At 43.7% G+C, this 15,657-nt stretch overlaps 1 protein-coding gene across 1 annotated transcript in view; it reads left to right on the top strand.

Annotated features, from left to right (window-relative positions):
• Positions 1-15,657, top strand: part of cnksr2a (connector enhancer of kinase suppressor of Ras 2a) — a 410,446-nt gene that overhangs the window by 297,076 nt on the left and 97,713 nt on the right. The window contains 1 exon segment of the mRNA XM_048602521.1: positions 10,070-10,299. Within this exon segment, the coding sequence (XP_048458478.1) occupies positions 10,070-10,299 (230 nt within the window).

Here is a 15,657-nt window from a genome sequence, read left to right as displayed (position 1 = left end):
TATCAGGAAGACTTTGATCAGATCACTCCTTAACCTAATTTGTGTACTCCCTCCTCATAACTTTAGGACTGAGAATGTGAAAAATGAGTACAGGGAGTTAGGTTGGAAGCTGAAGTCTGGGACAAACAGGGTAGTTATCTCTGGATTACTACCAGTGCCACGTATAATGAGGTACGAAGTAGGGAGAGAGTGCAGCTAAACACGTGGCTACAGGGCTGGGGTAGGAGGCTGGTAGTAATCTGTATTTTGTGGATAATTGGAGCACATTCTCGGAAAGTTGGGACCTGTACAGTAAGGATGGGTTGCACCTGAACCGGAAGGGCACAAATATCCTGGGAGGGAGGTTTGCACAAGCTATACGGGATGGTTTAAACTAGATTGGCAGGGGGTAGGGAACCGAATTTGTAATTCAGAGAATGAGGTATTCAGCCTTCCAACAGACACAACAGGGAGTGAGGTTGTTAATAAAGAAATGCAGTCGATGGAGCATAATTATGGACACAGGGATGGTTTGAAGTGTGTATACTTCAATGCTAGAAGTATCAGAAATAAGGTGGATGAATTTAGTCATGGGTCTGTACATGGAACTATGATGTTGTGGCTATTACAGAAACTTGGGTAACTCGGGGAGAGGAATGGTTGTTGGAAGTTCCGGGATTTAGATGCTTTAAAAGAAATAGGGAGGGTGGTAAAAGAGGCGGGGGAGTGGCATTGCTAGTCAGGGCTAGTATAGCAGCTACTGAAAGGCAGTTCGAGAATGATATGTCAACAAGTCAGTTTGGGTTGAGGTCAGGAACAAGAAAGGAGCAGCCACTTTGTTGGGGGTTTTTTACAGACCCCAAATAGTTGCAGAGAAGTGGAGGAGCAGATTGGGAGGCAGATACTGGAAAGGTGCAGAAGTCACAGGGTTGTAGTCATGGGTGACTTCAACTTTCCAAATACTGATTGGAAACTTTTTAGTTGTAATAGTTCAGATGGAGCGGATTTTGTCCAATGCGTTCAGGAAGGATTCCTGACACAGCATGTAGATAGACCAACACGAGAAGAGGCCACTTTGGATTTGGTGCTTGGCAATGAACCGGGCCAAGTGTTAGACCTGTTGGTAGGAGAGCATTTTGGCGGTAGCGATCATAACTCTGTTACTTTTACAACAATCATGGAAAAGGATAGGTACATACAGCAGGCTAAGGTTTATAATTGTTGGAAGGGTAATTATAATTCTGTTAGACAAGAACTGGGTAACATAAACTGGGAACAGATGCTGTCAGGGAAGAGCACTATGGAAATGTGGAGATTGTTTAAGGAATGCATACTGCGTGTGCTCGATATGTTTATCCCTAGCAGGCAGGGAAGATGCGGTCGAGTGAGGGAGCCTAGGTTCTCGAGAGAGGTTGAACGATTAGTTAAGAGGAAGAAGGATGCTTATATAAGGTTTAGGAAACAAGGATCAGAAAAGGCTCTAGAGGGATACAAGTTAGCCAGGAAAGAGCTGAAGAAAGGGCTTATGAGAGCTATAAGGGGGCATGAGAAAACCTTGGCACACAGGATCAAGGAAAACTCCAAGGCTTTTTACACGCATGTGAGGAATAAGAGAATAACCAGAGTAAGGGTAGGGCTGATCAAGGATTGTAAAGGGAATTTGTGCATGGAGCCTAAAGAGATAGGAGAGGTCCTTAATGAATACTTTTCTTCGGTATTCACAACTGAGAGGGACCTAGTTGGAGGGGAGGACAGTGTGAAACAGGCTGGTAGGCTAGAGGAGGTGGCTGTTAGTAAGGAAGATGTACTAGGAATTTTGAGGAACTTGAAGTTAGATACGTCCCCCGGGCCTGATGGCATTTATCCAAGGATTCTATGGGAAGCGAGGGAAGAGGTCGCAGGGCCTTTGGCGATGACCTTTTCGTCCTCACTGTCCATGGATATAGTGCTGGAAGATTGGAAAATGGCAAACATCGTTCCCTTGTTCAAAAAAGGGAAAAGGGATAACCCTGGAAATTACAGGCCAGTTAGTCTTACTTCAGTGGTTGGCAAATTATTGAAAAGGGCTCTAAGAGATAGGATTTATGATCACTTGGATAGGCACAGTTTGATTTGTGGTAGTCAGCATGGATTTGAGAGGGGTAGATCATGCCTCACAAACCTTACTGATTTCTTTGAAGAGGTGACCAAATACGTCAATGAAGCTAGAGCAGTGGATGTGGTGTACATAGATTTAAGTAAGGCATTTGATAAGGTTCTCCATGGTAGGCTCATGCAGAAAGTAAGGAGTCTTGGGATAGGGGGAAATGTGGCAGATTGGATTCAGAACTGGCTGACCCTTAGAAGACAAAGGGTGGTAGTGGACGGAAAATATTCAACATGGTGCTCAGTTACGAGTGGTGTACCACAAGGATCTGTTCTGGGTCCTCTTCTATTTGTGATTTTTGTAATAGATTTGGATGAAGGAGTGGAAAGGTGGATTAGTAAGTTTGCGGACGATACAAAGGTGGGTCGCGTTGTGGACAGTGCGGAGGGCTGTTCTCAGTTACAAAAGGACATTGATAGGATGCAGAGCTGGGCTGAGAAGTGGCAGATGGAGTTTAACCCTGAAAAGTGTGAGGTGATTCATTTTGGAAGGAAAAACTTGAAAGCAGAATACAGGGTTAATGGAAAGATTCTTGGCAGTGTGGAGGAGCAGAGGGATCTTGGTGTTCATGTCCACAGTTCCCTGAAAGCTGCCACCCAGGTGGATAGAGTTGTTAAGAAGGCGTATGATGTGTTAGCTTTCATTAATAGAGGGATTGAGTTCAAGAGCCGTGAAGTTATGCTCCAGCTATACAAAACCCAGGTTTGGCCACATCTGGGGTATTGAGTCCAGTTCTGGTCGCCTCATTACAGGAAGCGTTGGAAAAGATGCAGAGGAGATATACCAGGATGTTGCCTGGACTGGAGGGAAGGTCTTACGAGGAAAGGTTGAGAGAGCTAGGGCTTTTCTCTTTCGAATGACGAAGGATGAGAGGTGACTTGATAGAGATGTACAAAATGATCAGAGGTATAAATAGAGTAGACAGCCAGAGACTTTTTCCAAGGGTGGAGGTAGCTATTACGAAAGGACATAGTTTTAAAGTGAGTGGAGGTAGATATAGGGGAGATGTCAGAGGTAGGTCTTTACTCAGAGAGTGGCAGGGGCATGGAATGCATTGCCGGAGAGGGTAGTAGAGTCGACCTCATTAGGGGCATTTAAGCGGCCATTAGATAAGCATATGGATGATAGTATAAGGTAGGGGTGGAGGTTAGATAGACCTTAGGTTTAGGGTAAAAGTTCGGCACAACATCATGGGCTGAAGGGCCTGTACTGTGCTGTACTGTTCTATAGTCTATATAACCCCTGAAATCCAGGTTTCATTTTGGTTGATGACTGTGTTTCTTACTCGACAAAAGTGATTGACTCTGGGTCAGCAAAACCCTATTCTCATTATTTATTAATATCCCCCCCAAAGCCCACGCTATATGCATATTCAATTTAGAATTCTAGCTTTCGCCAGCTTGACTCAGTTCATGGAGCCATTAGATTATTTGAAGATGAAAGTTTACTATGTGTGATGAACAGCGACATGGCCTGCCTCATCTGTATCTATCCTGTGTTTCCTCACATAACTGCTGTAATCGTCTTTTTCTCTCCCAAAAGCTTTTTACAAAACTCCTTGATCTCTTGTATTTAAGGACCTAGTTTCTGGATTTTGTTGATAGAACAATGAACAAAGAAAATTACAGTACAGGAACAGGCCCTTTGGCCGTCCAAGCCTGCACCAACATGCTGCCTATCATAACTAAAACCCCCTACCTTTCTGGGGACCATATCCCTCTATTCCCATCCTATTCATATATTTGTCAAGACGCCCTTTAAAAGTCACTATCGTATCTGCTTCCACTACCTCCCTCCGGGAGCAAGTTCCAGGCACCCACCACCCTCTGTGTGAAAAAACTTGCCTCCTACATCACCTTTAAACATTGCCCCTCGCATCTTAATCCTTTGCCCCCTAGTAACTGACTCTTCCACCCTGGGAAAAAGCTTCTGACTGTCCACTGTGTCCATGCCCTTCGTAATCTTGTAGACCACTATCAGGTCACCCCTTAACTTCCATCGTTCCAGTGAGAACAACCCAAGTTTCTCCAACCTCACGTCATAGCTAATGCTCTCCATACCAGGCAACATCCTGGTAAATCTTTTTCTGTACCCTCTGCAAAGCCACCACATCCTTCTGGTAGTGTAGCGACCAGAATTGAACACAATATTCCAAATGCTGCCTAACTAAGGTTCTATAAACCTGCAACATTACCTACCAATTTTTAAACTCAATGCTCTGGCCGATGAAGGCAAGCATGCTTTATGCCTTGTTGACTACCTTCTCCACCAGTGTTGCCACTTTCAGTGTCCTGTTTACCTGTACACCCAGATCCCTCTCCCTCTTAAGGGTTCAGCCATTTACTATATATTTTCCATCTGGATGAGACCTTCCGAAATGCATTACCTCACATTTTTACCGGATTAAATGCCATCTGCCATCTTTCTGCCCAAGTCATCCTGCTGTATCCTCTGACGGTCCTCATCGCTATTTGCAATTCCACCAACCTTTGTGTCATCCACAAACTTACTAATCAAACCAGTTACATTTTCCGCCAAATCATTTGTATATATTACAAACAGCAAAGGTCCCAACACTGAGCCCTGAAGAACGCCACTGGTTAAAGCCCTCCATTCAGAAACGCAGTTGGTGAATTCAGTGGGTGAATCACCTCAGCTTCCTCCTGAGGGCATCACAGACACCCGTCTTCAGCCAATTTGGTTCACTCCATGTGATGTCAAGAAATGGCTGAAGGCATGGGTTTATAAAAGCAATGGATCCTGTCAACAGTCTCCAGAGCTAGTTACAAACCCAGCTATACTGTGCCAGTACAGCAACAACCTGACAGTTACCCAGATATGTTCTGTGCACAAAAAGTAGAACAAATCCTATAGCTGGTCAATTACTAACCCATCAGTCCACTTTCAATCATTAGCAGCGTTATGAAAGGCGTTGTCAACACTGCTATAAAAGTAACACTTCATCAGTAAAAACCTGATCACCAGCACTTTGGGTTCTGTCAGGGTGACACAATGTCTGACCTTGGTTAAAACATGGACAGAAGAGCTGTACTCCAGAGTGAGGCGATAGGCAATAAGGCTGCAGTTGACCAAGTGTGGCATTAAGGAGTCCTAATAAAACTGGAGTCCATGAAAATAAAGGAAAAATCTGCATCAATGAGAGTCACACCTAGCACAAAGGAAGATGCTTGTAGTTGTTAGAGGTCAGTCATTTCAGTCCAAAGATATCACTGCAGGAGTTTCTCAGGGTAGAGTCCTCGGCCCAACTATCTTCAGCTGCTTCGTCAATGACCTCATCTCCATCATAAGGTCAGAAATGAGGATGTTTGGTGATGATTACACAATGCTCACCAGCGTTTGCAACTCTTCAGCACCAGAAACAGTTGATGGCCATATGAAGCAAGACCTAGGTAACAGTCAGGTTAGGGCTGATAAGTTTGGTGAGTAACTCTCCTAACTTCACAATACCTAAGCACTATCTCCAAGATATGAGTCAGGAGTGTGATGAAAAACTCTTCACTAACCCGGATGGGTACAGTTCTAACAACACAAGAAGCTTTACACCATCCACTTCTTTGTCATCCACCACATTAGTCATTCAATCCCTTCATTTCCAATACACTGTGTCAGCAGCGTGTATCATTTACAAGATGGACTATAGCAATTCTCCAGTGGTCCTTTCACAACACCCTCCTCTATGCCTGAGAAGGATGTCAGCAGATGCATGGGAGCACTGAAAGCTGGAAATACAACTCCAAACCACACATGATCCTGACTTGTAGCAGTATCACCATTACTTCATTGCCATGGGACAAAATCCTGAAACTCCCTTCCATAAAGCCCTGTGGCTGTATGTACGCCACATGGACAGCAGTGGTTCAAGATGGTAGTTCGCCACCATCTGTTCAAGGGCAACCCAGAATGGGTAATAAATGCTGTATCGTCAGTGATACCCACATCCTGAAATAATATAGAAAACGTGTCGTAGCTTTCATGCAGTTATTGGGATAGAACATCTGCTGGCTAGCAATTTGGAGAAATCTGTTTTCTGGTGCCAGTGAATCTCATTCCCATTATTATCTTGTTTTATCCATCTGTTCCGGGATGAGACAGCAAAAGAAGAGTCATACCCTGGTGTCTTTCAAGCTCCAGTAATTCAGAGTTTGCTGACATTGCTCTAAAATCTAGAAAGTATACAGATGATTCTGGAGTACATTTATCTTTATTGTTGACAAAATAGAGCAAGTTGACCCAAAAAAAACTCAACAGTGTTAACCTTACGAGTAATGAATATTTGAAAACATCTGTCCTGTTTGCTATAATCAGTAATTTAAAGTAATTGTACAATAGCTTATTTCTATTATCTCTGTGAAATAACTGCACAGAGCCTGGTATCCTGTCATCAAGTCACCCTTTATTTACATGTGCTCATTTACACTGGCTGTGGCCAGGCAGCTCAGGATCAGTCCCTGAGGTGAGGAGATTCTGAATTTCCTGTTGATAACTATCACCCAGGGCTCCCTGATTGGCCCACTTTGATAACCCCAATCAAGGATCTCGTAGTCAATAAGATCTTCCTGGTTGCAGTCAGTACACTTTGCTTCACTCTTCCTTCTCTATTGGAGGTGGTTTAAACCTCTGCCTAGCAACTATACAGTCACAGTTTAGAAACTAACACAATGAGCAATCCAGACAGATAACCCATATCTTACTAAACAGGACTGACAATAGGAGAGCTGCCCAGTGGAATGTAATAATGGGAAAAAAATTCACTCAAATGTATAGTGTTTGGAAGTGGTGTCACTGGTTGAAATAAACTCCTTTTCCACCTGGCAAGAGCTTTTGTGAAAAATTGCATTGCCTCGTGTGTGATTTTCTGCAGTCTTTTGAGTGCCAATAGTTTTGAGTTTCTCCTGAGTAAAGCAACACAAATGCAGTAACTAACATGTAAGAAACCTTTCCCTTTTGCATTCAGGGCTCCAAGCAGAGAAAGCTCGACAAAATCTGGTGTATCAATTCTTTCCAAGTCAAAGAAGCCAAGACTGCAGGGGCTACAGTCTGGTTTTGGCACACTGAAACTCTAGCTGAGTAGCACTCATGTAAACATGCATCTTGGGTGGAATTATTAATATCATCATCTCCTCTTCCTATTGCATTTCTAGGTAACTGCTTGGAAAATGTTTGGCAAACATACGAAGATTTAACTCTGCTAACCACTAAAGGGAAGCTGCAAATCTTGTGCATTAACCATATTTTGTCCAACAGCAGTAAAGAAACTCTGCAGTTTTTTTTAATCAAAAACATTATCAACCCTTTTAGAGAAAAATTAATTCTCCTTTTCTCCTTCTGAAATTGGAGAATCTTTCATTGAAACAATGTCCCTGTTGAACCTGTGGAAAATGAGACTGGAGAATTAATAATGGAAAATAAGGAAATGGCATATGAATAGTTGAGGTACTTTGCAGCAGTCTTCTCTATACAGCATATAAGTAACGCCCCCGAAAACAATGATAAACCAGGAAATGAAAGGGAGGATGGATGGAAGTCTGGAAAATCATAATTACTAGGGAATAGTGCTGTGTAAATTGTTGGAGCTGTGAACTGACAAATGCCAGGTCCTGATGGGCTTCGTCCTAAACTCTTAAAAGAAGTGGTCAATGAGATAGTTGATGCATCAATTTTAATTTCCCAAAATTCCCTAGATTCGGGGATGATCCCATTAGATTGGAAGATAGCAAAAGTGACTCCTTTATTTAAAAACAGAGGGAGACAGAAAGCAGGAAACTATAGAGGTCCGTTAACTTAATATCTGTCATTAGGGAAAATGTTACAGATTATTGTTAAAGAAGTTATAACAAATCATTTAGATATATTCAAGATAATCAGACAGAGTCAACATGGTTTTATGAAAGTGAATTCATGTTTGACCAATTCAATGGAGTTCTTTGAGGAGGTAACACGTGTTAGAGATAAAGCGGTTCCAGGGGCATAACTTTACATAGATTTCCAGAAGAAATTTGATAAGGTGCGCCATCAAAGAAAAGAAGCTCATGGTGTAAGGGGTTGCGTATTGGCATGTTTAGGCAATTGGCTGACTAACAGGAAGCAGGAGGTAATTGTAAATGGGTCTTTTCGGTTTGGTAAGATGTAATGAGTCGTGTTCCGTGGGGATCAGTGCTGAGATTTATACTGTTTACTGTATAAATGACTGCAGTACTGGGACTGAAGGTATAGTTGCCAAATTTGTGATGATCTAAAGATAGGTTGGAAAGTAAGTTGTGAACAGGACTCAAGAACACAATTTCCATTATATACTGATAGACTAAATGAAATGGCATTGTTGTGCAAATGGAGTGTAATATAGAAAAATGAGGAGTTATCCATTTTGGCATAAAAAATTAAAAAGCTTATTATCTAAATGGTGAGACATTGCAGAGCTCTGATTGATGTAGGGATATGAATGTCTTTGGAGCTATCTCACTGAAACAGTGGTAGAAGCAGAGTCCTTGAATATTTTTAAGGCAGAAGTAGATGTTAAGCAAGGTGTTGAAAGGTTAAAAGTAGTAGGCAAGAATGTGGATTTGAGGTTACAGACAGATCAGCCAAGATCTTATTGAATGGGGGAGCAGATTCAAGGGGCTGAATGGGTCTACTACTGTTCTAATTTATACGTTTGTACATAACCCCTTAAAATAAAAGACAACATCCCATTTGCCTTCCAAATGACTTGCTGTACCTGCATACTATTTTTCATGATTCATGCACAGGGTCACTCAGATCCCTCTCTACTACAGCATTCTGTCATCTCTCTCCATTGAATAATGTTATGCTTTTCTGTTATTCCTGCAAAAATTGACCTCATGTTTTCCTACCTTATAGTCCACTTGCCAAAAAATTTCCCATTTACTTAATGTATCTATATCCCTTTGCAGACTCTTCGTATCCTCCTCACAGCTTGCCACAGCTTTGTCTCGCCAGCAAATTTGGTTACAATATTTAGTCCCTTCATCGAATCATAAATGTAGATTGTAAGTAGTTAAGGCCCCAGCACTGATCCCTGTGGTACTCCATTCATTACAGTTTAATATCCTGAAAATTACCTATTTTTTCCCAAATCTCTCTTTCCTGTTAGTTATCCAGTCTTCTCTCCATACTCCTGTCTCATCCCCAACACCATAAGCTCTTATCTTGTGTAGCCTTTCATGTGATACTTTATTAAATACCCTTGGAAAATCCAAATAAGGCAACTACTAATTCTTCCTTGTCCACCCTGCTTGTTATATCCCCAATGAACTTGAATAAATTTGACAAACACTATTTACCTTTCACAAGACCATGTTGACTCTGCCTGAATGTGTTATGTTTTGTTTTAATATCCTGCTATTACCTCTTTAAGAATGGATTCTAGGATGATCCAGTAATAGATATTAGGTTGACTGGCCTATAGTTTTTTGCTTTCTACCTCCCTTCATGAATAAAGGTGTTACGTTTGTGGTGTTGCAAATAGCTGGGAGCTTTCCATCATCAAAGGAATTTTGGAAGGTTTGCATCCACTATTTCTGCAGCCATTTCTTTTATAACTCTCAGAAGTAAGGTAGAAGGTCCAGTCGACTTTTTCACCTGAGTTGGTTAGTTTTCAATTGGTATTTCCTTTACCTTTTTTTTCAGACAACTGTGATTGTTTTCATATCCTCCCTTTTTTCCATTGGTTTTCTATGATTCCTGGGATGCATTTTGTGTTTTCGATTTTCACAGTGAATCCATCAACATTGTCAAACATATTTCTCCTCCAGTGAAATGTTTGTGGTTTCCTGTTGACAAAGCAATCATTAGCAGAATAATTATTTGGTACTGTCATTCTATATGTGAAAAAAGTCACCTTAATGGACAGATTTATTGCTCATTGCAAGGCTTCTTATTATGCACTTATTCTTTTAAACATAGAAAGCTCACTGATGAGATACATGAGCGACGATAAGATCCCTATCATTCAAGAGGAGTATTTATCTAAAAGAGACACTGGCAAGCGATCCAGAAAGAAAAGTGACAAGTTAAGCAGTCCGAACCATCCCATCAGCCATTATGCACTGCCAACACCAGTACACCTCGATGCTGTTCGACAGGACTCTCTGAGTACACCTCTGCCAGAAAACAACACCATCACCCTGTATCATGTAAGTAAATTATAGCTTTACCTTTCTCTTGAATAATGCCTGAATCAATATGAATGAAGTCTGCATTGAATAGTTCCACTGTTCACTCAGATATGCTTTATTCTCATGTATCAAAAACAGACAGAACTGGACCTAGTTTCAGTAACCATTGTTTTCTTTGAAAATTTTCCATGCTAACATAAATTCTAAAATCATCATTTTTGATTAATGCAGGCAGGCAAAAGTCATGAAATTGTCTCTGGTGCCAAAGGTTGTATTCATAAATCACAATCAAATATGATCCCGAAAGCAATTCAAGCCAATATATTGGAGAGGGATTTACAAATTAATTTAAGATGGTGACATTAATTCAGTCTAAAATAATAAATAGCTTAAAGATTGTATCAGTCTATTTTAGCTATTATCAGTCATTGGATGTCATATGATTGAGGGTCTTTGGTGGTGTGACATAGGACAAAGAGTGTTGTGGCTGATTGTAATTTTATTAACCAAGACATACAACATAATGTGACAAAGCAACATCTTGTTTTCATGTAGCACCTTTAAAGGAGTAAAATGTCCAAAGACACTTCACAGGAATGTGCTAAGCAAAATTGGAGACTGAGCCACAAAAGTAGATTTAAGGCAGATGAATGGCAATTTATCCAAAAAGAAAGTTGGGATTTAAGGAGCTCTTAATGGGAAAAGAGCATGAGATGTACGAGCAGAAATGAACCATTTTTGCCCACTGTGTCTGCTGCACCATTCAATGAGATCATGACTCATCTGATAATCCTCAACTGTGGTAAAGAATCCCACAAATTCACGCCAGTCTGAGAGTAGAAATTCCTCCTTATCTATGAGCTGAATGAGATGATCATTTACAGGTGGTTCTCTGAAAACGCGATAGTTGTGTTCTTGCATGACCTTGCACTATAGAAAATCACGCTACAGAAAATCACCATAGATAATTGGGTTATAGGGAAATCACTATATCTGTACAGCAGAAAATTTGTGTTATCCTAACAACGTTCACTATTTATCAATCACGTTACAGCCAATTCGCATTAATGAAACACACATTATAGCAGAACTACCTGTGTTCTGAGATTATGCTGTCTGCTTCTGGACTGTCCCAAAGGGAAAACAATCTCTTTGCACTTCCCTTTTCAAGCCTTCTGTGAATCTTGTATGTTTCGATAAGGTTGCCTCTCTCTTTTCTAAACTCCAACGTAGAATGTTGGAGGCAAACATGCATCCAGGAATGCATTAAAATAGAGTTAAAAAGGCATGCATGAGGGTTTTCAGAACAGATGAAATGGGCAGCCGTAGTGATGGTACCAGTATGCAGTATTATACTTAGTTATACAAGGCATTTGTGAGACCACACCTTGAATACTGTGTGTACTTTTGGTCTCTTTATTTAGGGAAGGATGTAAATGTGATAGAGGAAGTTTATTAGATTGCTATTTGCAATTAGTGGGTTATTTTGTGAGGAAAGATTGACATGCTGGACTTGTTTCTACTGGAGTTAGAGGGTGAGGGGTGATTTGATTGAAGTGTGTAAGATCCTGAATGGTTTTGACAAGATGGACATGAAATTGATGTTTACTCTTGTGGGAGAGTTCAGAACTAGGAGATACTGTTTTGAAATTAACGGGTGCTCTTGTAGGCTGGGGAGGGGTAGGTATTTTTCTCTTAAAGAATTGATCTACTTGGAACACTGCCTCAAAAGACAGTGAAGGAGAGTATATCACGAAGGGTAGAAAATTGGATAACTAACATGAAACAAAGAGAGTCAGGATAAATGAGATAACAAGGTGTAGAGCTGAATGAACACAGCAGGCCAAGCAGCATCAGAGGAGCAGGAAGGCTGACGTTTCAGACCTAGACCCTTCTTCAGAAATGGGGGAGGGGAAGGGGTTTCTGAAATAAATAGGGAGAGAGGGGGAGGTAGATAGAAGATGGATAAAAGAGAAGATAGGTGGAGAGGAGACAGACAGGTCAAAGAGGCAGGGATGAAGCCAGTAAAGGTGAGTGTAGGTGGGGAGTTAGGGAGGAGATAGGTCAGTCCAGGGAGGACAGACAGGACAAGGGGGCGGGATGAGGTTAGTAGGTAGGAGATGGGGGTGCAGCTTGAGGTGGGAGGAGGGGATAGTGGGAGGAAGGACAGGTTAGGGAGGCAGGGACGAGCTGGGCTGGTTTTGGGATGCGGTAGGGGGAGGGGAGATTTTGAAGCTTGTGAAATCCACATTGATACCATTGGGCTGCAGGGTTCCCAAGCGGAATATGAGTTGCTGTTCCTGCAACCTTCGGGTGGCATCGTTGTGGCACTGCAGGAGGCCCAGGATGGACATGTCATCTGAGGAATGGGAGGGGGAGTTGAAATGGTTCGCAACTGGGAGGTGCCGTTGTTTAGTGAGAACCAAGCGTAGGTGTTCTGCAAAGCGGTCCCCAAGCCTCCGCTTGGTTTCCCCGATGTAGAGGAGGCCACAACGGGAACAGCGGATGCAGTATACCACATTAGCAGACTTGCAGGTGAACATCTGCTTGATGTGGAAAGTCTTGGGGCCTAAGATGGGGGTGAGGGGAGTGGTGTGGGGGCAGGTGTAGCACTTCCTGCGGTTGCAGGGAAAAGTGCCGGTGTGGTGGGGCTGGAGGGGAGTGTGGAGCGGACAAGGGAGTCACGGAGAGAGTGGTCCCTCCGGAAAGCCGATAAGGGTGGGAGGGAAAAATGTCTTTGATGGTGGGGTCAGATTGCAGATGGCGGAAGTGTCGGAGGATGATGCGTTGGATCCGGAGGTTGGTGGGGTGGTACGTGAGGACGAGGGGGATTCTGTTTTGGTTGTTATTGCGGGGAAGGGGTGTGAGGGATGAGTTGCAGGAAATGCGGGAGACACAGTCGAGGGCGTTCTCAACCACTGAGGGGGTGTGGATGTTGCGGTCCTTGAAAAACGAGGACATATGAGATGTACGGGAGTGGAATGCCTCATCCTGGGAGCAGATGCGGCGGAGTCGAAGGAACTGGGAATAGGGGACGGTATTTTTGCAGGAAGGTGGGTGGGAGGAGGAGTATTCTAGGTAGCTGTGGGAGTCGGTGGGCTTGAAACGGATATCGGTTTCTATGTGGTTGCCAGAGATGGAAACAGAGAGGTCCAGGAAGGAGAGAGAGGTATTAGAGATGGCCCCAGTGAACTTAAGGTTGAGGTGGAAGGTGTGAGTGAAGTGGATGAACTGTTCGAGCTCCTCGTGGGAGCACGAGACGGCGCTGATACAGTCATCAATGTAACAGAGAAAGAGGTGGGGTTCATTCAGTATCCATTTCAAGCCCACCGACTCCCACAGCTACCTAGAATACACCTCCTCCCACCCACCTTCCTGCGAAAATGCCATCCCCTATTCCCAATTCCTCCCTAACTCCCCACCTACACTCACCTTTACTGACTCCATCCCTGCCTCTTTGACCTGTCTGTCTCCTCTCCACCTATCTTCTCTTTTATCCATCTTCTATCTACCTCCCCCTCTCTCCCTATTTATTTCAGAACCCCCTTCCCCTCCCCCATTTCTGAAGAAGGGTCTAGGCCCGAAACGTCAGCCTTCCTGCTCCTCTGATGCTGCTTGGCCTGCTGTGTTCATCCAGCTCTACACCTTGTTATCTCAGATTCTCCAGCATCTGCAGTTCGTACTATGTCAGGATAAATGAGTCATTTGAGTCAAATGAGGATTGGTCAACAGTAACAGGGGAGATCAGTGCTAGGGATTCAAAATGCTTCTTCTTTACTGTGAATGTTCAGTCCCTGTACACATCCACACCTCTGAAGGACAGCCTACAGGCCCTCAGCTTTTTGCTATCCAACAGACCCATCCAGTTCCCCCCCACCACCCCACCAATACCTCCTCCACCTCGCTGAACTAGTTCTCACCCTCAATAACTTTTCCTTCAATTCTTCCCACTTTCCCCAAATCCAGGGGGTGGCCATGGGCACTCGCATGGGCCCCAGATACGCCTGCCTGTTTGTTGGTTATGTCAAACAGTTCCTCTTCAGTATGTACACCGGTAATGTTCCTCAACTCTTCCACTGTTACAACAATAACTGTATCAGTGCTGTATCCTGCACCCAGGCTGCACTGGAGCAGTTCATCCACTTCGCTAACAACTTCCACCCTGCTCGCAAATTCACTTGGTCTGTCTCAGACACCTGCCTCCCCTTTCTTGATCTCTCTATTTCCATTTCTGGCGACAGTTTACAGACCGATATTTACCATAAACCCACAGACTCCCATAGCTACCCAGACTACACCTCCTCCTACTCCAAATCCTGCAAAAACTCCATCCCATTTTCCTAATTCCTCCATCGCCGTCGCATCTGCTCTGACAAGGAGATGTTCCACTCCCAAGCATCCCAGTTGTCTGCCTTTTTCAAACAACGCTCTTTTCCCCCTTCTGTCATCCAAACAGCCCTCCACTGCCCCTCCTCCATTCCCCACTCCACAGTTCTTAACCACCAACCCCCTCCAAACATAATAAAGATTGGGTCCCCCCTTGTCCTCACTTTCCAATCCACTGCATCCAATGTATCAGTCTCAAACACTTCCACCAACTCCAATTAGACCCCACCACCCGGAACATCTCCATTCCCCACCCCTCTCTGCCTTCCGCAAGGACCATTCCCTTCGCCACTCCTTAGTTCACGCCACACACCCCACCAACCAATCCAACCCACCGGTACCTTTCCATGTTACTGTAAAATATGCAACACCTGCTCACATACCACCTCCCTCACCTCCATCCAGGGCCCTAAACAGTCCTTCCAAGTGAGACAGAGCTTCACCTGCATCTCTTCCAACCGAGTCTATTGCATCCGGTACTCCCGATGTGGTCTTCTCTACATTGGTGAGACCAAACGTAGACTAGGTGACCATTTTGATGACCATCTCCGCCTGGCCCATAACGGCCAGCCTGACCTCCCGGTCACTGCCCATTTTAACTCCCCACCCCACTCCTCCTCCAACACATCTGTCCTCGGCCTCCTCCAGTGTCGCAGCGAGTCAAAATGCAAATTTGAAGAACAACACCTTATCTTCGATCTGGGCACCCTACAGCCTGGAGGACTGAACATTGAGTTCTCCAATTTTAAATAACCTTCCCAACCACCCCACTTCTCTACTTTCAGCTCCCCCCCACCCCTCTACCACCACCACCGCACTTCCATTTCACCTCCTGACCCTCCCTTCCAGCCACCAACTGGATTCATCCCTCCCATCAACCAACCAGGTTGTGCCTACCACCAGTGTCCACCTATCACCACCATTCTGCATCCACGCCTTCTCCTCCACCCTTTATCTGCAGTTCCTCCTATCCCTACATACAGTCCTGAA

This window comes from Rhincodon typus, chromosome 11, assembly GCF_021869965.1.
Source record: "Rhincodon typus isolate 14 chromosome 11, sRhiTyp1.1, whole genome shotgun sequence".
Lineage (NCBI taxonomy): Eukaryota > Metazoa > Chordata > Chondrichthyes > Orectolobiformes > Rhincodontidae > Rhincodon > Rhincodon typus.
This window is presented reverse-complemented; position numbering and strand designations above follow the sequence as displayed.